The sequence below is a fragment of the Pterocles gutturalis genome, unplaced genomic scaffold (assembly GCF_000699245.1).
Source record: "Pterocles gutturalis isolate BGI_N339 unplaced genomic scaffold, ASM69924v1 scaffold4306, whole genome shotgun sequence".
Lineage (NCBI taxonomy): Eukaryota > Metazoa > Chordata > Aves > Pterocliformes > Pteroclidae > Pterocles > Pterocles gutturalis.
The window spans coordinates 18,607-40,305 of record NW_010105230.1 but is presented as its reverse complement, the minus strand read 5'-3'; the positions used below and the strand labels follow the sequence as shown (position 1 = coordinate 40,305).

The 21,699-nt window shown below is 45.2% G+C and overlaps 1 protein-coding gene across 1 annotated transcript in view; it reads left to right on the top strand.

The window, feature by feature from the left end:
• Positions 1-21,699, top strand: part of KDM4B (lysine (K)-specific demethylase 4B) — a 65,932-nt gene that overhangs the window by 37,103 nt on the left and 7,130 nt on the right. The window contains exons 8-17 of the mRNA XM_010087292.1: positions 2,351-2,547; positions 3,027-3,059; positions 6,919-7,091; positions 10,875-11,392; positions 12,729-12,849; positions 13,157-13,335; positions 14,497-14,719; positions 17,289-17,365; positions 17,550-17,605; positions 18,067-18,175. Of these exons, the coding sequence (XP_010085594.1) occupies positions 2,351-2,547; positions 3,027-3,059; positions 6,919-7,091; positions 10,875-11,392; positions 12,729-12,849; positions 13,157-13,335; positions 14,497-14,719; positions 17,289-17,365; positions 17,550-17,605; positions 18,067-18,175 (1,686 nt within the window). The remainder of the gene's footprint in view (positions 1-2,350; positions 2,548-3,026; positions 3,060-6,918; positions 7,092-10,874; positions 11,393-12,728; positions 12,850-13,156; positions 13,336-14,496; positions 14,720-17,288; positions 17,366-17,549; positions 17,606-18,066; positions 18,176-21,699) is intronic.

Below are 21,699 nucleotides of genomic sequence, written 5' to 3'. Positions count from 1 at the left end.
ACAGATGTTTGTGACCACAGTTAAATACTTGGAAAGAAACATGACTCTTGTGTGTATGGAAGGGGAGACGATACATGGAAATGGATATAATTGACAGGGAAACATAGTCTTGCTGTTTTTGTCCTGTGCTAATGGAATAGAGCAGGTAATTAATTCCACAGGAAATTATTTTTGCCCTTCTCTACCTGTAGTCTCCTCCCTCTCCCACCCCTAACACACACATCCACGTTCCCTTTTGTGGTTGTATTGGAAGCATCTGCTGTATTGAACAGGATTTTGCTGCTGTGTCTGAGGGAAGGGTGTGGAAAAATCCCCTGGCCATTGTGGGAACGTGAATGTGACACAACTGCAGCAGCTGAGGAAATATCGCTGTATGGTCCGGAAGGAGCCCTGGAGGATAGAGGCTTTGTAAATTATTCATGCTTGCTAGTGTGAAAGCAATAAAATTAAATTAAAATGGAAATAAAAACATACATCATGTTTGGTTTGTGTAAAGAAAGGAACTTGGCTCCCGCAGGCTTCTGATGCTGCGGCACGCTGGGGATCGCAGCCCACGGTGTCGTTTCTCAGAAGAGCATCCAGGTAGCGCAGCATGTGGATTCTCCATAGTCTGTGTACTTTACACTTTTGTGAAACTCCTAAGCTGGTGATGGCTGGAGACCACACTGGAGACCTTTAGACCTCGGGGTTTGCTGTGCTTGGTTTGAAGGGATTGCCGTCTGTGTGCTGCGGCGCGTGGGTTCTGGGTTGGATCAGAAGGTGGACTGTTCCCTTTTTAAGCCGTTTTTCATATTTTGTAAAAGCAGAAGAGGTCAGTCTCCGTAGCTCGTTGATGGTGTGTGCTGGGGGGTGCTCTTTTGTGTTCGTTCCTCTTTGTAGCAGCACACAGGTGCTTTTAAAATCTCTTAGGGAGAAGTGATTGCAGACCTGCTCCGTACACATCCCTTACGCCGGTATTGATGGAGGTGCCGGTGAGAAGCTTCTGCCTGGCCAGGAATGTGAAGCATGGCTCCCATCTGCGTTCCTGCCCTTCTGTGGCCAAATTACATTTCCAGTCTCTCCATCCCACGCTGTTTTTCATTAAATGAATTGAGTTTTCCTGAAAGCGCCTGTCCATAAATACCCTTCCCACCCGGCACACGCGGGTTAGTGCTGCTCTCCCCGTCGGAGCAGAGCAGACGGTAGCCAGCGATCGTTGCAAAATGAAAACCAGGAGTTGGGAGGGAAGTGGGATAGCCATGAACTGTGCAGAACGACTCTGCTGTCCCTCTCAGTGGCTTCTTTGCTAGGGCTGTAAATCTTTAGAATGGTAGTGAAAAAGAAGAAAGGGGAGAAGCAGGTTTAATTTCGTGCGTTTCTGCTGAGAGAAAGGATGGAAAAGCTTTGAAAAGGTGGGGAAGGAGGGTGGAAAAAAGGTCCTATAATTGCCTCATCCTCAGCTTGAAGTTGAAACGCGGTTTAGTGCAAGTGTGTACCCTAGAGCAGAACTAAGGGGGTTCACATTTTAACACATACCAGCAAAGCTGTAGCCGCAGCCCCCGGGAGGCACACGGGCGTTGGGGTGTTGCTGTATCCTTTCCATCCCATACCTTCCTTTGAGTTGAAGACTACATGCTCCTTCTGTCTGGTACCTGTGTCCAGGATGAGAATCCCCTTGCTAGGCTCGGTCTGGTGGTTCTGTGCTTCAGAGCAAACGGATATCCAAATAAAACCGCCCGTACGATGGCAGGGGTGTCATTGCAGAGGTTAGTTTTGATGACCATATGCTAGCTGAAATGAATGATGCCCATTTTCTTTGGCTTAGGCATACGCGGTTTAGATGCAGAGTAGTTACTGTTGTCGCCTTTCTTACTTCTCTACAGCCTTGGGAGGGATTTATGTGCGATGTCACGATGGATAGCGATGAAGTTTAACTGCCTTGTTCCCTGGGTTAGTCTTTTGTTCCTTTAAGGCTTTTTTCAGTTATGAAGTGATATTAATAATCTCTTTTCAGCCTGAGAAATTCCAGAAGAGGCTTGCTGATGGTGGGAGTGCAGGTTTGAGATCAGACTCAGACCCGGTCCACGTCCGCCAAAGTTATTGTGTCTGGTGACTGTAAGGCTGTACGTGAGCAGGATGCTGGGTATTGGTCACCAGAAGGTTTTAGCTTGGTTGGTGGGCTTAGAGGTGGGTAAAGTCAACGCTTTCCAGTAAGCTGCAATATCGACGTATACGTCAGTGCAAATCCTGGCATAACCCGCTCTAGTAACCCACTTGTTTTCCCCTGGAGAAAGACAGACTCGGCTGATGAGGGGAAAAAACCCCATTCCCCTGATCTGATGTGGTGTTGGTGTCTGGATGTCTCTTGCAGTGTACTTGCCGCAAAGACATGGTGAAGATTTCCATGGATGTCTTTGTCAGGATTCTGCAACCAGAACGTTACGACTTATGGAAACAAGGAAAAGACATTACTGTCCTGGACCATATGAAACCCACAGCTGTGACTAGCCCAGAGCTGGATGCCTGGAACAAGACAAAGGCAGAGTTGAAGGCTAAGCTGCTTCGCAGGTAAAGAGAAGAGAAGAAAAAAAAAAAAAAAGAAAAGTTGTGCCTGAGCACTGTGTGTGATTTTAATTGTTAAGATTTGAAATGCTATAATTCTTAGTTTGGGGTAGTTAAAACTTTTTTTTTTTAATCCTTACTCTTGTAATTTTTTTTGGATAATATTCTCCCTCATTGTTCTGTTTCCTTTCAAAAAACATGTGGTTCTATAACATTGAAAGTAGGACACTGTGTGCCCCCTCACATCTCATCTCTTGTCCTGGAAGACAAAAAAATCTGTAGTAAGCATTTATAGCTTCACTTATCAGAAAGCAGGAGGAGAAAAAAACCCCATCAATTGCAAAAGGGATTTTATGCATGCTTTTCTGTGCATCCTTTGATCTCTCTATTAATTTTCTACAAGTTTGTGGGTTTTGTGTGTTAGAGCATGCTTGGGTTGAACATTTGGCATGCTAACCTTTTCCTGTTGGAATCTTGCTTTATAGGATAGGAGATGAGGAAGAGGACAACAAACACCGGTATGTGACTTCCCTCGTCAACTTAAATGCCTTCATTCTTTTTCTTGTCAAGTTTCTTAAAACAGTAACTCTGAAAGTGTTTTCCTCTTTCAGTTAGGTTTTTTTTTATGTCTGCTTCCTTGAAAGGGCTCAGAAAACCTCTGGGCATCGAGGTTTCTCAGACTTCGTCTTGGGTTTGTGAAGTTTTCTGAGGTCTCCTCTTGCATTATTAGAGAACCTTGGCTCTCTCGTGCCTGTTCTGGTTTTCCATCCTTGAGTGTAAACTTAATCTACTGAGTTATTAGTGATGTGTAATGATGAACTGGTTGTGGATAAAGCTAACTGGTCGCTGAAGTAGATGGTTAATAAAAAGCTGGACTTGAGCTGGAGTGTTTTACACACGGGCTGCTGATGGGAGAACTTTCCTCGTCAAGCTTGTTTGAAGAATGAGGCTCTATTTCTGGGAAACTGAGTTATCATAGGGCTTAATGCGCTCAGATGCAAAGTGTCTGCCCTTCCTTGTGCTCCCTTCATGGTTTACTCATTCTCGTTCCAGCCTGCCAGCACACAAAGCTCACACCTTTCTGCTCTCATCTAGCATTGGTTCAATTTCTGGTGAGTGTTGGCAGCCTCTGGAAGGTGTACAGCTTCAGCCAGATGTGATACTCTGCTTGTAATTTCAGTTCCAGTAGAACTTCTTTGAAATCCTTTGAAAAAAGCTTTAGATAGACTTGAGGTTTCTGGGGCCATCTTCGATAGGGACTTTGAGTAACAGCTTAAAAACTATTGACCTAATAATTTGTCAATAGCTGATTTATTTAGGCATATATCAAAGGAAAAGATACAGTAAGAGTGTCTCTCTAGCACTGGCCCTGATTGTCTTCCAGGAGTTCTCAGTCACCTGGTGTTGCTTTGAACCAGTGGTCCTGGCTCTTGCCTTTTCTCCGTGAATGGTGTCCCCATTATTTTACAGATGCTGAAACGGGACAGTGCGTTCCCCACTAAATCCGTGCTCCAGAAGCCATAATAAATACGGGATTTTGGCAGATAACTGACCTCTGCGATGTTGCTCCACTCCAGAGGTTATCTTCCTAAAATGTTTTCAGCTATTCCTTCTGTAGTGACCTTGGGGAAAAGCAGCATGTCCGAGAGTCAGCAGCGGTGATTTCTGCTCTGTCTGAGCTCCAGTGGGTCCCTGGATCTTTTTCTTCCCCATCTGGAGACTGGGAATCTCTTCTCTGCCTGTGGTATTGAGGGTTACTCAGGTGTATGTGTAGGGTACTATAGGAACACCAAGGATTATTTTCCCTCTTGGAGCCCATTCCTGGGCAGAGAAGCCTCTCTCTTAACCTGAGCTATTGCTAAAGATCCAGGTACTTTTTTTTTCCTTATCTGTTCATTGTTTCCTAGATTATTTCAGTATTATCCTGAAGCAGTTTTGAAGCTGTTGAATACAGCTTAGCAGTAGTCTCTCTCCTACGCTTATGCCTTGGAAAGACATAATTTCACTTGAAGACGGATTGTTCTCAGCAGGATGGACTTTACGGGAAGAATGGGATTCACCTCTGCCCAAACCTCTTCACAGATGTATCTACTTAATTTAAGTCGCTTTGTGGTCTGTTCTTCAAAGAGTACAAACACTGCTTTTTTTGCCAGCTCTCTTGGAAAATGTAGCTTTTAAACTCTGCAGGGAGATATGTTATTTCTTCTCTAAGGTCATTCATCCTCAGTTACCTTGAAAAACTCAACTTTGTTTACTTTATGGCTTCAGCAAGAGACTGTTTTAGTCTAGTCCACATTGCTATGGGGATTGTGTCAGAGGCAGAACATCTTCACTTCTGGAAATGCACAGCACTCAGCTTGCGGTTCTGGAAGCACCATTCCTTTAAATGATGTGCTTTCTGCCTCTCTTCGTTCTTCCACAACTTCAGAGTGAGAAGAGAACTGCAAAAAGATCTTTTATTATCTACCGTGAGTAAAAAACTTTGTGATTGAATTTTTGCCTGGCATATCCACCCCACGGGAATAAACACCCAGGTTACTAAAAATAACTCCTAACGCTCGATTCTGCTCCGACGCTTTCTCCAACAACTATGGAAAGTTCCAGCTGCAATGGAAAAGCCTTACAGGTTTATCTCCTCCTCCCACCTTGCTTTTCCCACCCAGAGGAGGTGGTGTGTGCTTAGAACACGGGGGAAGAGAAAAGTCGGTCCTTGTGCCTTCAGCTGTGTGTTCCTGCTAATGAGCGTCTTGCAGGTGTGAAGTTAGCATCTATACTTGGAGGGCTACCATATGGTTCGAGTCTGGCAATTATAAATTACTGTGCACATGGATCAACTTTCTTTTCTATTAATCATTCATCTCAGGTTGAATTTATTTTTTTCTTCCTTCTTTGGTGGTTACCTGATGAAGGGCTCTTACCTCCATCATACTCCAAATGTAATTAGCAGCTGAGTTTCTGATGGGAAGCTGAATTTCAGCTTTTCTAGAGTTTGGGACCGATAAATGCGGCGTGATTTTGTTTTAGGGTTTGTTACATGATGGTAGATGCAAGGGGCTGGAACAGGGAGGCCATATGGAAGATGCTGCTTTCAAAAAAAAATAAATACGTGCTAAAAGTGGTGCAGAAATTGTAGGTCTCTGGATCGGTCTCTTTTCAGAGGTTGTTAGATGTAAACCCAGCATTGAAGCAGCTATGTGATAGATCCGGTAAAAAGATAGCCCTGGGTCTGGCTGGGATGGAGTTAATGTTCTTCACAGCAGCCCGTGGGGCTGAGTTTGGGATTTGTGGCTACAAGAGCGGCGATAAGGCCCCGATGTTTGTGCTGTTGCTTGCACAGGGTCACGGCTTTTGTCTGTTCCCGCTCTGCCCAGTGACTAGGCTGGGGGTCGGTGAGAGCCTGGGAGGGGACACAGCTGGGACGGCCATCCCAGAGTGGCCAAAGGGACATTCTACCATAAAACCTTACAGTGAGCCATAAAAACCTGGGGTAGAGAAAGAAAAAGGGGAGCTTGGCTTCGCAGGTGGTTGTTTGGAGACTGGCCGGGCGCTGGTCTGCCGGGGGAGGTGGTGAGTGGATTTCCGTGGCTGCTTGCGTTCTCTTTTCATTCTTTTCTCTTTCCTGTCTTGATCCCAACACTTGAGAGGTGGGGAGTGAGTGGCCGTGCTCGGTTCCCAACCAACAGGCATTATCCTGACTTCTGAATTGACGTTTTCTTTGCCTTGTGGCCGCTGTGATCTTTGCTTAGTGGCGCTGACTCTCAGAGGAGCAGCATTGGGCATTAGTTTGATCATATTAATTTGTGCTTTTTTTTTAGTTTGACTTGTTCATAGGCTTTGGACCCCGTGAATTAGACTGCTGAAAAATCACAGCCTGCCTATTTATTGTGCGCTGCGCGTTCATTCCAGCGTGTTTGGAGAAGCTGGCAGCGCTGGGCAGGGTTTCGGAGCTGGGAGATGAGTTTGACAAAGGGAAGCGTGTACAGAATGAAAAGAAATGATGGGATGGAGGCAGAGGATGAAAGGAAGATTTAGAACAAGTTTTCATCTATATTTTGAAATACCAGCAAAATAGATTTGAAAATACAATGAAAATCATTTTAACCGCAGCTCGTGAGCTTACATTAGTAACGCTGGGAAAAAGCTGCTGAAAAAAACCCCAGAAATTAATGGCTGCTGTGAATGGTCCTAAATGTTGTGTTATGCAAGGTTCATCTGTTTCCTTTCAGATATCTGTTTTGCCCTGTAGCTATTGTTAGCTACCTTGTGTTTTCTCTCCAAAGAAGATCCTTTTGTTTTGCGTTCGGCTTTTTAAGTCAGTGATGGTTTTCTGTACTGAAGGCTCTTCTTTTATGTCCAATGGCACTTCTGTACTTCCAGGTCTCACCGAAAAAGAAGTCAACCCAGAAGACACAAGACAGAGGATCAGAAGTCTCTTGGGGATGTCATGGCTATTGAAACTGCTTTGGAAGATGGGAAAATGAAAGAGGAGCTGAAAAGAGGGCCGGATCTAGAGGAGGAGGAGCGGAGCAAAGTGATGGAGGGAGCAGAAGGTGAGGGCTCTGCTCAGCGGTGGCAGATCACTTCAGGGAAGGACTGGGGCAAGCTCTCTCTCTCAAACACATTTGTAAATAACTTGTCTGCTGTTGTTTATGTCTGTTGAAATATTAGCGGAGTTTTTCCCAATATTAATTCTGTGCTCACTGAAATACGCCGCACAGCAGCAATTGATTTTTCCCCTCTCTTTAAGGATTCAGTCCAAATAGCTTTCTTGGCAGGGCTTGAAATTTCTGCCAAAACTATTACAGGTTTGTAAAAATATATATTAGGGGAGGAATATTTTAAAATATTTCATAGAGAAACAAATACATACATTTTGTGTACTATGGAAAGGAATGATTTGTGCTCTCCCTTGTGCAATTAGTCTTTTCCCCTTTCCCTTCCTTCCTTCCCCTTCCTTACAGACTGTGAATGAAGTCAGGCTCAGGTTCTGTGGGATCCACAGCTGCTGCACGGGTGCAAGCTGCAGGTTTGATTTTCTTCAGCTGTAGGAGGGAAGCTTCTCGGCTGTCTTGGCACGGCTGAAGTTAATACCAGACCATGACAACTCCCAGCCTTTTATGATTTCTGCATAAAACCACAGGCTCCAAGCTGTTCAGGAGAAGGCAAAGAGGAGCAGGGGCTGTAAAACAACAGAGCTGTTTTCCACAAAGCTGTGGCTAAATTTATGTGCAACCTTTGATGAGTCACTTAACCTTTCTCTGCTCATTGACGCATCTGTACAGTGGACATAATATTTTTAATACTCTGCTCTTCCTGTAAGAAGCAGCGTCTGTAAAATTCTTTGAAGCTGTATGTTGGGGTACACCATGACTTCAGGCAGGATGTTGCAAAAACACAGAATATCTCCGTTTGTGTTTATGTGACGTGTTCCTGATGCATACTTTTTTTTCCCCTAATGTGCATGGTTAAATAGTTGATGTGTCTTTGATTCACACTCTCTCTTTGAGGCACCCTCGAGCATTTCGTAACCACCAGTGAAATCCTTATCCTGTATTGTATATATCCACTTTTTGTGCAGCATTTGGAGAAAACTGGTGCTGCAAACTGTTTAGAGAACCTTGGGAATGGTCTTAAAGGAAATCTGTGGAAGCTCTGGGAGAAGAATTGAGGTCTTTGTTCCTTTCCAGAGTCTCTCAGCCAGACAGTGTATTTGCTCTTTTCATGGGAAATCAGGAGTTTGAAGATCGTGGTTGTACAGAGCAGGAGGAGCACAGTGCAGAGAGTTAATTCCTTTTGCCCTAAGCTTGCAAGTGTCAGCAGTGTGTTAAATTGTGTGCTTTAGCTCTTGTACAAGTTGAACAGATGATGCCTTTAATAAATGGCCAGAAAATGCTGGTATCCCTTCGGAGACAAGAGATAAGTGACAAGGACAGATCTGAGATCGTTAGAATGGCAGAAGAACAATAAAGACCTGTTCTGGCTGAGTACATTCCGAATCATACACTTAGACGACACGTTAAGAGCTCTCTAACTGTTAGCACAGGAGGGAGAAGCTGATTTTCGGCAGAAAGCGTCACTAGAACCAGACGGTTTGCTTGGCAGCTTGGGAGGGGTCTGGTGCTCAGTGTGGCTGCTAGCAAATTTCTTAATGCAGTATAGCCATGAAACACCACTGGATTCTCCAGTTCTCTACACCCTACTGTCTGCGTTACCTCTCACAAGTGTCGTACAGTTTCATCTTGAGAAAGAAAACAGCGTCTGTTCCAATAGCCCTGCTCATGGCCATTTAGCTTCACCTGACTTTTTCCTGGCTTCTGATTTTCTAGATTCACTTGCAAACTACTTTGTTCGTCTTAATGCAAAAACTTTTAAACAAAGTTCTACATGCCAGCTGCTGTCAAATTGCCCGTGTAGAAGTCAATAACGCTGGTGAATGGCATTTGTTTTGTTGTCGGGGAGAGAATTCTCCGGGTGTATAGAGAGTAAATATGATCTGGGTTTGTGCAACCAGGGAAAAATCCAATTTGACTTTCATTCAATATGTTTGTTTCTCTAAGGAAATTCAATATTCCTTTCTCTGTGATAGAACAAACCAGTTTATCTGAGGGACTGCCTGCACGAGTACAACAATAACTGTTTCGACTGGACCTGTTCCCATTTTTATAAATTAGTGTAAATAAAGTCGTCAGACCGGACTTCTGGGAAATGTTGAGTTTCAGGTATCCCCTAGAAGATTTCAGCAGGGAATTTAGCACTTGATCTTATTGTGGGATTGTTCACCTTCTCTTTTCGAGCCCTTCTGTGATGCTTTAGCTGATCACTAGGTTTGGCTGGACCACTTTGGTTTGGTCCTTAGTGGAGGAGTTCCAGTAGGCTGGGATTGCTGAAGCATCCTTAGGAGGGTGAACAGTCTGTCTGTCGTTATCATCAGCCCTCCTCCCCATCCTGGTAGTGGGAAGATGACCTTTAGCAGCAGAGTCACCTAGTCATAGCATCTGCAGGTGAAAAACAATCTCTTAGGAAATAAGTTGAGCCCTGGCATCTGTCTGCGGAGCATCTATGTGCTTTCCTTTGGGTGAATTGATAACTTCATTCATAAAGTGGGGGACGAGCTGGGCAAAGGGCACGTACATCACCGCAGATGTAATAAGGCGAGATGTGAAGGCATCTCCTGTCCTAACCTGGAGACGCTCGCTCGATGGCCAGGAGGAATTTTAATTACTGCTGTAAAATCAGACTCTGGGGCTCCTTTAGCAGAGTTGTATTGGGAAGGTGAATGGGGAGGACTTTTATGGGTTGTTACTGCCTCTGGTAAAAAAATATTGAGATGTCTAGCTGTTCAAGAAGTGTGTTTATTGTCACTGCCATGTAAGGCACCTGCAGCACGATGCAGGTGAGATGAAGGACAAATGCAGCAAGTGTTAGGAGAGGGTATCTCGGTAGCCAGTGCTGGTGTCATGTCTCTCCAGGCTTTGTTCAATGCTGGACTTGATTTATGCTTTAAGGGCATCTTTTTAAAAGCCCTTACAGCAGAAATCTTTGTTGGTAACAATGATTCAGATATCTTTGTTCAGTCCTTCATTTCCCAGGGCTGGTGAATGGATTGACGCACTGTGATGCTCAGACAGATGCACGGAGGGAGCACCGGGGTGGTCCAGAGGTTTAGGGCAAACTACTGATATAGAACAGTGATCTCCAGACTTTTTTGATTGCACACCCCATCAGCAAAAATTTTTGAGCCCACACACCCTGATATTTATTTATTTATTTATTTTTAAATGAAATCTATACATGAATTGCTGCATTAATATGTTATTTACATTATAAAACATACACAAAAACAGATTTAAAAAAGGATGAGATAACAAGAAACACTATTTTAAAGATTTATTTTATTTATTAATGGTACAAAAGTGTGTTCTTCCTGCACCCCAGTGGGTGGTTTTGCACACCCCACTTTGGAGACTGCTGATACAGAAAAATTGCAACACGGAGTCAGGGCTGCTGTAATATATTGGGTGTTTTTTGTCACACTGTCCAGTTTCATAGGGGTTTAGATATTTTCCCACCAGGCAGCATTCGTTTTGGCAGCCTTTCTGCTCCAGTCAAGAATTAAATAGTCCATAGGAGTGACAGAAGTCTTTTATTTCTCAAGTGGGCTGCTCTGAGCTGGTGCTGAATACAGCTTTCAGGCTGCCCGGTGGAAAGGAGGAATAATGCCGTAACGTGATGTGTTAGCCCAGCCCTGGAACTTTTTGATGAAAGGAGAAAAATATTGAATGCCCACAAGTTGTGGCATATGAAGCTAAATGTTACCTATTATCTCAAAGCAGGTGACTGCAAGGTCAAGGCCCGTCCTCCGAAGGTGAAAGGGGAGAAGAAGAAAAAGCACCTTTTCCATCAACAGCAGCACCATCTCCCAGCTCCTCAGCCTCCTCTGCAGCAGCAGCCGCCACCGCTGCCCCCGCCGCCCGCACCCCAGCAGCCGCTGGCAGAGGATGGGGCACCAGCAGCACGGTCCCCAGCACCCCCAGCAGCACCCACATCATCCACAGCAGAAAAGAGCTTGATCCCAGCTCCCCTCAACATCATCCAGACCTCGGAGGCGCTGGTTGAAGAAGATGACTTTAAACCTCGGCCGATCATTCCCATGCTTTACGTGGTTCCGCGGACCAAAAAGGTGGTGTTCGACAAGGAGCGCATGTCCTGCCAGCAGGTCTTCGAGCAGTTTGCCACGCAAAAGAGTCCAAGTTGGCAGGACGAGGCAGTCCCTATGGAAATCCCTGTGAAGGAGGAGGAGAACGCAGAAGCAGAAAGCAGACCAGTCTCTGCAGAGGTCAGTGAGTTACAGGTATGCATGACCTAGGAGGTGACTGTAAGATTTACTGGTTTTAAGCAACGAGTTGAGGAACAAACTTGGGGTCCTCAATGGAGTAGTACCATGCTGGTGAGCCCCAGAGTGCTTTTGTAGGAAGAGATTATTTTCTCACAGCTCAGTCCATCATTGCATTGATGCTAGCTGATTAATCAAACTTGTTATTGTCTTGAAAAGCCAAAATAGAGAATCTCTTTTCCTGCTACTGATAGTACAGAAAATCCTGAAATGCTCATCTCAAACTGTAGGCAGGAGGACCCAGCAGAGCAACTATTCCGAGAGTGGTAAAACCAGACAATCCCCAGGGGAACTTTGATGGCACCAACATTTAAATAATTCTTTTCCCTTGTTTGTGACTTCTCCAGCATGTGCTTTATGCTTCCAAGTGTTGGCTTGCTGTACAATGTTGCCTAGGGATTTTTTCCATCATGAGATTTAGGATTGGAAAATTTGGCAGAAAACGTTCACATGGACAATGGCATTTAATCTGTCTGAGGCATCTCTTTTTTCTTTGGGAAGTGCTTTCCTGAGGCCAGTTTCCAAAAGAGGAAGGAAGGAAAATGTTCAGGAATTAGCAGCCAGTCAGAGCAATATTCCATATTTCTGTTTTCCTGCGTGATGCTGCTGAAGGAGCCAGGGGACTGGCAGAGCACTATCAGAAACCGCGGGGATGGGGGAAATGTTCATTGTCACACTGACATGGCATGGAAAAAACTCCATGCTCGGGTGTGATGGGCTGCCCTAAGTGCCTTCATCTCTGCTTGCTCCTGCGTAACACGGGATGTGCTTGGGTTTCATTCTTAGCGCTGTAGCGCTGCTGCTTGTCTTCACGTTGGTGAACCAAAGCAGGTGGTACTGTCTGAATTCACGTGGAGCGTGTTCAGTGCCCAGCAGCAAAGAGGGCTCTGAGCCCCCGTGGTGAGGATGCACGCAGAATTTACAGTGTAGGATGGTACCCGGGACAGTGGGTTATAGTAAAATGTTTCTGGTCCTACGTGCTCGGTACCTGATTTTCACGCTGGAGTTCATGGGATTGACCAGACTTTTCATAAACTATTGAAATTGTCAGACTTGAAGCTGTTCTGATTTTCAGAAAACAATGTCGTTTACCATTCCCCAACACCTTAAGCGGTAGTATTGGCTTTATTTGCTGCAATCATTGGCTTGGCAGGATTAATTGATTGCAGCCAAAAGGCAGTGAAAAGTTTGCTGTGTAAATCCAAGAACTCTGACAAGGATTCTGCCTCTGTACTCTCCTTTGCTGACCTGTGTATTTTGGGGTTCTCATCTGGTTTGTTCTGGTTTTTTACAGACTGCTTCTGCTTTTTCAAAAATTAAGATGGAGATAAAAAAGAGTCGTCGTCATCCACTGGGCAAACCACCAACCCGCTCCCCGCTGTCGGTGGTTAAACAGGAGACCTCGAGCGACGAGGGTGAGTGCACTGGTGTCTGATCTGAAAAATCGTCCGTGTAACCGGATGGCCTTAAACTTTTTGTTACACTTAATGATAGAAAATTGTCCTGGTTTTGGCTGGGACAGAGTTAACTTCCTCCGTAACAGCTGAGAGGCTGTGTTTTGTATTTGTGCTGAGAAGAAGGCTGATGCATACTGATGTTTCCAGTTGTTGGAGCATGTGTTGTTGAAACATCAGCTGTCCAACCCTCCTTTGCTGCATTTTGCCTCTGTTTCACCTCTACTGACTGTCCATTATTATGGATTTTTTTTTTTTTTCTTTCTAGAAACATTTCCATTTTCTGGTGAGGAAGATATGAGTGATCCAGAAGCTTTGAAATCTTTACTTTCCCTCCAGTGGAAGAATAAAGCACCTAATTTCGCAGCTGAAAGAAAATTCAATGCAGCTGCTGCCCTGAGCGAGCCATACTGCGCTGTCTGTACCCTCTTCTACCCGTACAAGCAGGTAATTCCCCATGCTGCCCGGTGGCTGCTGCGTAAGTTACGATGCATTTTTATAAAGTAAGAAGAATCATACAGTTTGCACACCCGAGTCTGTTTGGATTTGGCAGAGGCAGCGGATGGAGCCTTTTTTGTTATCTTTTCCTGGCTTCTCTGGCTTTCTCAGCTTTCATTTTTTAAATCACACATCAAGAGCTTTGCATTGCAAACGCTATTTCGTGCAGAGAAGCCGTGCTGTGTCGGGCATGCGATCACTCTTGTTTAGATATGAGCCTGGACTTGTGAATATATGCAAACAAGCAGGAAAATACAGATTTCCTGAGTAAGCACACACATCATTTTTTTGGAAACTATCAATATGCTTTGGGATATGTTATGAGCAGAAAAGCAAAATTTATCAGATGAATTAGTTATTTGCCCAGGTGTGTATTGATTTGTTCTTGCATGCTTATAGAGCCAAATCTGGCTTTGCGGGTCCGCTAGGAATACGTGCCATAAATGCATATATATAGATATATGTGTGTGTGTGTTTTTCCTGAGAAAAGCAGAACCAACCTCCCCCTTCAATAAAATCTCTTGATTTATTATACAGACTGAAAATAAAATATCTTTTCTGATTGCTGAATGTTGTTGGTTAATGATTGTAAAGAAAACTGCCTACAGCTGGGCTGGTTTAATCCATTGCTTTTAACTCTGGTCTGCTACCAGAAGCCTTGAAATGTCCTTCTGGAGAAATTCCTTTTGCTGAAAGAGTAGGGAAGGATGCCAAAAGGATGGGAGAGAGGGAGGAAAGGTCTTGCTTTTATTAGTATTTTCTTTTTTTTTTCTTTTGTTTTATTTTTTTATTTGTTGTTGTGGTGCTTTCAGCCACAATTTAGAAATTTAGATTTTTTTACAGAAGAAAAACAAGGAAAGCTGCTAATTATTCTAATACTTCTTGGAGCTTTCAAAATAAATTAACAGATCCCAGTGCAGCCTAAGGAAGAAGGAGGAGGACAAGGCAAGGGGTTTGGTGTGCATGAGCAGAGAGGATTTAGAGTTTTATTTGTGCTGCATGGCATCAGGTGTTGGATGACTTTTTTTTCTTTTTGCAAGGGGAGTGCTCTGACTTTAAAACTGTGACTAGGGAAGAGGCGAGTCCATGGGATGGTATTTTCTGTTTCAGTCCTTACAGATGGATAAAGAAGCTGTCCCAGTCTCTGCAGGGGAGAACATCGCTTTCATCCACTTTTCTAAGTGCGGACAGAAGACCAAGCCTCTGATCCCGGAGATGTGCTTTACCTCAAGCGGAGAAAACACAGAGCCTCTTCCTTCAAATTCGTACATTGGAGAAGACGGAACCAGTCCCTTGATATCCTGTGCCAAATGCTGCCTGCAGGTTCATGCTAGTGAGTATTTCCTTCTTCACCAAAGCGTTTTGAGTATTGAAAAAACTCTTTGTACGTTGTGTTTGAATTCCTTCTTGGCATGCTTGCCATACCTGTCACTCCCACTTTTTCCTTTCCTGGTACTACCAGGGTGTGGGTATATTCGAGTCCATCTTAAACACACACAAATCCAATTTTTTCCTATTTGTTTTATTGGCTGATCCTTCTCTGTCTCACAGAAAAGATTCTTTCTTTTGTTATCTTTCATTTTTTGGTAATAAAGCAGAAATCACAAAGCTGGCTGCCCTCTGTTCAGAATTGGGCTGCTGGGTCAGGTTGTACTGTTCTTCTGTGCAGCAGAGGCCATGGAGGAGTTTCTGAGATACATTTTATTAGTGACTGGTACTGCGGGTAGGAATGGCACTTGATTACAAAAAGGAACATATGTCTGTTGGTTTCCCTGGTCGTTTTGTCTAAAAGAAGATCAGATTAATCCTGGTAGAGCATACCTTCGCTGTGGATTGCACGACGTCTAGTTAACATTTGCACTCGTCCTAGGAGATGCGACGAATTAGTCTTCAGCTGTTTGATCTTGACAGATGGGAAATCTTATTTGACTTGCATCAGCTGGAATAACTTGTGTTGTTCCAATTTTCTAGCCCGCAGGTCACCGTGCGGCTCAGCATGACGGTCTCTTGTGGAAAACTAGAATGCAGCTTTTATTTCTGTACCGCATCCGTGACCGCGGTCACTCCTGGCTAGCGAGAGCACACGATGCAGAGTGAGCGTGAGGATGGAGACCGCTTTCTTACTTGAGAAATCGTGGTCCCTGTAGCGATCGGAACAGAGACGCTGCATCTTGTACATACGTATGTCTTCCATAGACTAGTCTTTCAAGGTGGTTTCAGTGGCCAAATTCTGTTCAGGGACAGAGAGATATGGGCAAAGTGGTGTTGATCTGCAGCCTCAGGGCACAGGGAAACTCAGCTTTCTGTTTGGGCTCTGCTCTACCCTTGAGGATCGGACAGAAGGTGGATCTAGCCTGACCTGCTCTCCAGTGTCCTGTTGTTTCTTTGTCGCTGTTCGTACTTCCAGACCGCGATATCCCCTGGACTTTGCTGCAGAGGATCCATTTGCTTTTATTACAGGATTGCGGGGTTGAGGTGTGTTTCGGTTAATCTGGCAGCGTGCTGGAGAGCCGCCTGGCAGCCTGCTTGTTGTTGAGAAGCGCTCTCAGCCAGCTGTGCCAGGTCAGGACAGCAGCAAGGACGTACAGAGACGAAAGCTGTTGCGTGGGTTTCTGGGCTTTTAAGGTGTTGACAGAATCCATAAAAAGAGCTTATGTGTCTTGTTCTGTTAGGATCATGGTTACTGGACAATCTGGCGTTGGGTAGGTGTGACTGTTTCTCCCTCAGGTCCCCCAGGTCCCCTGTGGTCCTGATGCAAGAGGTCGGGGTTGAGCTTTCAGCCCGTTCTGCACCGTTCTGAGCCCCAGCAGTGTTTCCGTTCAGGGTGTCTCCTTCTCTTGCAGCCCAGTTTCCAGATTGGTTTTTTTTTTCAGACCCAACACCTCTGCTCGTTTCCTAGGACTGGGTTGAATCTGCTTTCTTGATTTGCTGGATGATGAACAGAGACTTCAGATGGGGAAGACAGCTGAGGATCTATATTATCGACTTCTTTTGACATCATGTTTATCTGGTTAAGCGGATGATTTTTATAAATCAGGTTATTGTGGCAGTCTTGGTGCTTTCTGAATAATTTCTCTTAATTCAGTGCTTGGAGGCTCTCCAGCTGAAATGTTCGGTTTCGTTAGGAGAGGTAGAGGCCACGGGATGAGCTTTGTGTTGGCCAGGATGCTGGCTAGCAATTCGGGCTGTGTTTGTTTTTCTGCTACAGGCTTTCTTTGCAAGCTTGTGCGAATCATAGAGATCCAATTTTTCAAAAGTATTTCTATGTTTTGTCCCCCTTGTCTTCAGTGGCAAACCTCAGCGCCTTTTACAGAATTTTAAGTGCTTTTTGGGGTGTTATTTCCCTCTTTATCATGAGTATAATACAACTTGCCTTTTTTCGGTGCTGCAGAGAGGTACGCAGGAGAATTTGGTGCTTGAGTATTCCATGGAGGCTCTGTAAAGTGTTTCCAACACTTCATATAACCAGAAATTAGTTTAAATACTGGTAAATATGGGAAATGTGTGTATTGAATTTCCTTGCAGTGTTAGTGGGTTTGTCCTTCCTCATAATACCACTTGGCAAACTGCTCCAGTCACGCTGAAACTCAGTGATCGGAACTGTTCTGATGGGCGAGCGCATTCCCGCAGCAGCAGCATCACTTCTGAGCCCAGTTCTTGCCTGAAGGATCAAAGTACTGCTATTGTAGTCCTTTCAAAAAAGAAAAAAAAAATGTTGAAGGTTACCTGAGTGTGGTTTTTTGATGACTTTCCTTATGACTTCTGTTTGAGCCTAGACTGCTGAATGTATTTATCCAAATGCTCCAGCTCGTTTCAAAGATGCTTCTGAATTGAGAAGTGAACAGGTCGGTACCGCAGAAGTGTTAGCAAAGCTCTGAAGGATATCACTTTGTGTCTTTCAGGCTGTTACGGAATACGTCCAGACTTGGTGAACGAAAGCTGGTCTTGCGCACGGTGCTCGGCCAGCGCATGGGCGGCGGTAAGCATCTGCTCTTCTGGAGACAAAAATAATTACTGTGGGGATTAATCAGCTACTCAACAGAGACGGGTGGTGGGAGGGTGCAGTTTGCCTTTGGATCCCAGAGGTGCAGTCAGTTTTTGGGAAAGATGGGCAGGCTAGCAGAGCTTTTTGGTCCAGTTCTGAAGGAGTTCTGTTCCTCCAGGAGTGTTGCCTGTGTAATCTCAGGGGAGGAGCTCTTCAGATGACCACTGACGGGCGGTAAGTGATGGTTTTAAGTCTTTTGTCCTTCTGTGCTACATCTCACGTTCTAGTGTTGTGAACTTGGTCCTGACGGCCAGGGTAACAGCTGGTTTTGCTCTCGCTAAACGGGCAGGATGAGCTCCAGTAACTGGCTCTTCATTCTGCACCAGGCTGTTCAGTAGCAGGAGTAACACAGCTCTGAACATTGTTCAATTTGGTTCATTCTCAGAGAAAAGTCTTTTCAGAGAATGTTTAGTATCATGGAAGACCAGACGCATGAGAAGGTTGATCAGGGTTGTTCCAGAGACGCTCACCTTGTGTGACCGCGATGAACGATCGGTTGGTAGTGTTCCAAAAGCTGCCGACCACCATAAATGTGCCTTGATACTGAGCAGTTCAGAGAAGTGTTAACTGTCCTCTTGGGTATTTCATTCAAACAGTGGTAGATTCTGATTTCTCTCTGAACTTTTTTTTCCCAGCTGGGTCCACATAATCTGTGCTATTGCTGTCCCCGAGGCCCGTTTTCTCAATGTAATAGAGCGTCATCCTGTGGATATCAGCGCTATTCCAGAGCAGAGATGGAAGCTGGTAGGTGTCCTCTTACCTGAACAGAACATTTGTGAACAAGAGCCAAAAAAAAAAAAAAAATTAAAAAAAAAGGCTTTAACTGGACAAAAAACTTTTTGTGGAATCATAAAGTAGCTGAGGTTGCAGGTGATATTCTTGCTCTTATTTCCAACAAATTCGCCAGGAAGCTGTACCATTTGGATGGCTCCTGGGGTGCCATCTCAGTGCTTTGATACACAAACAAGTTGTGATTCCACATCTGCCTGACTCTCCAGGGTGTGCTCTCACCCTGGGCAGAGCCCAGGACACTCACCCACCTGGCAGTCGGGGTAAACTGCCTGAAAGCTTCATTTACGGCGAGTTCTGCGCGGCAGGAGCGTGCAGGGATGCGCTAACTAGAGGGAAGTTGATCTATTGTGGACTTGTTCATCTGTAATTTGATTCCTTTCTTTACAATATTTCTCTTTTTCTATCAAGATATCTCTTGTAGAAATTAATAAAAACTTCTTTGTGACTGTGACTGCAAGGCAAGGCTCTGCAGAGAATTTAATAGAAGTCCAGCACAGCTTGTTATTTAGTTGCCGAGGGATTAGTAATGGATGATTCATTAGCTCGGAGCAATTAATCTTAATGTTAGTTAATGCCCCATCACTGTAGTGTGTTATTGCAAAATAAATTGTGCTTTTGCTGCTTTTTTCGTAGAGAAATCAGCTGAGCGGCAGTTGGGAGCACGGTGCGGGGGAAGGCGGCGCGGCGGCGGTCCGTTGGTTAGCGTTGATGGATTTGTTAACTGCGCAGGCAGGGCTGGGCGAGAGATTCTTCCTAATCTCTCTCTGCTTCCAGAGTTATTTCTCTGTTGTGCAAATGGGTTTTGTACACAAATGTGAATGTAAAAAGCATTCATTATTCAGGTGGAGTGACGGAGCAGTGTGATGGGAGAGCGATAAATCTTGCTGCGGTGGGTCTTTTATGGATCATCTGACATTTCCAGTGTGCATCCTCTTCATTACCAGCACTTGTAACGATGAACTAAAAATCCTTTTACACAAGACTCACTTGTATTGCTTAATGGAGCCTCACAAGGAAACATGACTTAATTCTTTAACTCTTCTGTGGCCGTCTCACAGAGCCAGGGCAGTATTAACACAGGTGAAGCTCTTGCCTCGTTCTGCTCCGGAGCGTTGGCTGTTCTCTGCACAGACCCACTGCACGGCTTTCTGTTTCATTCCTGAATTAAAGCTTCATAGTTTTGTGGATCTCTTCAGTGTTGTATTCCATTTGCACATGGTTTTGTAGAGGATTTTATATAGCTGGGACCCGCACAGCCTGACGGAGTGATTTACCTGCTCCTTCAGCAGCAGCCTGGCTGGCAGCTCGGTTCTGGTCCAAGCCAAAGCCTTCGGGCACTTCCCCTGGAGGTGTGAGCACGGATGCTGCAGCACGCTGCTTCCCCATCACCAGAGTGACTTTTCTCGAGGTGTAACGCTGGGTTATTTCTGCCAGGATCTGTCGTGGCGCTGCCAACGGGGCATGGTGGCTGGGCCAGCGTTGGACCCAGGGTCAGGTCTGGAGGTTCTGCCAGTGTCGTCCCTCTGGAAGAGGGCTGGTGGCCCCGCACAGAGTCCAGAGGAAATTTAAACTGGACAAACACACTCATGAACCATCGGGGAGAGTTTTAGGGTTCTTTGCAGGTATTTAATGGATCACAGGAGGGAGTCAGTGGAGGAGTCGGGAGGTGTCTGTGGTTTTCGGAGGCGTGGGGTCTGATGGCTGTGACAATGACGGAGTTGATGCGGTACTAGATAAAATTGGAGCCTCTGCTGAAAAAGATGGAATGGGGCAGAAGGAACGATGTGAAGGTTGAGGACAGCTGAATGGATGAAGCTAATGAAGGAAAGAGGGGGTGGAGGTTATCTATGATGATTTTTTGATTTTTTAAAAAAATAATTTGGCGTGGTTTAAAGTTACTGTGAAAGGGCTGAAGGTAACAAGGAGTTGCAGTGATCTGTTCAAAGGTCTCTCCTGTTCTTTGAGCACGCACCAGGTCTCCCCTTTCAAGCAGAGACTGTCTGAGAGTGTTGCATGGTTTTAAGGAACACAGTTTGCGTGCGTCCTGATTAATGGTGTATCACGGGCTGTGCGCATAAATTATTTATGACGTGGAAATTTGGAATAATTAGCTGTCATTCCTCAGTGCAGTAAATGAATTGCAGTGTTCATCATGCAGGAGACAGCCCATTTCTTACACTCAGCTGTGACCCGGTGTGCATTTATTCTGAAGATTTTTCTCCTGTGCTTTAGACCTTCTCTCTTCCTGCTACCTCCCCTCCCACAGAAAATATCTTTGTGTGCTGCTGGTGGCACTGGTGCTTCTGTCCATCCCATCTCCTCCGCTTGCAGATTTTCTACATTTTCACCATTTCTCCATTTCAGTCTCCCTGAAGCTCACATTTTTCTTTATCCTTCGATCACATTTGCTCTGAATATTCCATCGGCATAGCTCCTTTGCCTGTCACAAGGATTTTGTCGTGCTGCTGGGGTGTCGGTAGGTGCATGCTAATCCTGGCTTGGCAGAACCCTGGTCCTGGAGGGTTACCGCTCCCTTGCGAAGCAGTATCGAGCACGCTGTATATCAGCGGTTGTCCCTGCCGGCGGGAGAATTAGGTATTGACAGCTCAATAATGAGATCTCATGGCTATTGACGTGCTTTCAGCGGCGTGATCCTGCCGGGTGCTTTGCTGGGGTGCCTATCGGCCTCCTGAACACGGGTTACAGGGCGATACAGGCGTAGATTATTAAATAAACACGTTCTGGCAACACTGAGGCTCTGGCTTTGAATTTCCTGGCTTTTGTTAGTTTAAGTAAAAAGGCCAAATTAATCTTTGGTGTAAACATACTGACTTCAGCTGGTTCGCAGGAGGTGGATTTGACTTGTTTCACGTACACGTGGGGCAGAGCCCTGGCAGGGAGGGATGATGCTGCGCGGAAATAGGGAAGAACGCGTCTCCCTGACTTTTGCAGCTTTTGCTTTCATGGAAAAGAGAAATACTCTTTGGAGAAGGAATGGTCTCTTATTTGTCTTGGCAATGTGTTGTAGTGAGCGCAGCAGGGCCCTGGCTCTTCGCTATGATAACACCGACGTAACATTGACATTTGGCAATTCTCATTCTGTATTTCATGGGTATGGGATGATCCCCCCCCTCCTATTTTTGAGGGTATGCTTTTAAGATAGCTCTGATCTAGAAGCAGAGTGAATTTGTGCTTCTGGGGGTTGTCTTGGCTTATCGTGTGATCTCGGGTGGTTTATGTGATGTTTCTAATCCCATGGGATGCAGTAATTCATCCGGATCCTAAAACAGAGCTCGTGGGTCCTGCGATGGGGCATAGTCTGAGCGCTGCGTTAGTGGGAGGTAGGTAAACGAGAGGCCACGAGAGTGAAAGGGGGGAGGAAAGTCTCTGTTTAATATCAAATGCTGCAGAGAGAAAAAGAACCGGTCGTTCGTAGCGTCCCAGTGTGTTTGGAGGACGTCTGTGTGGATGGATGG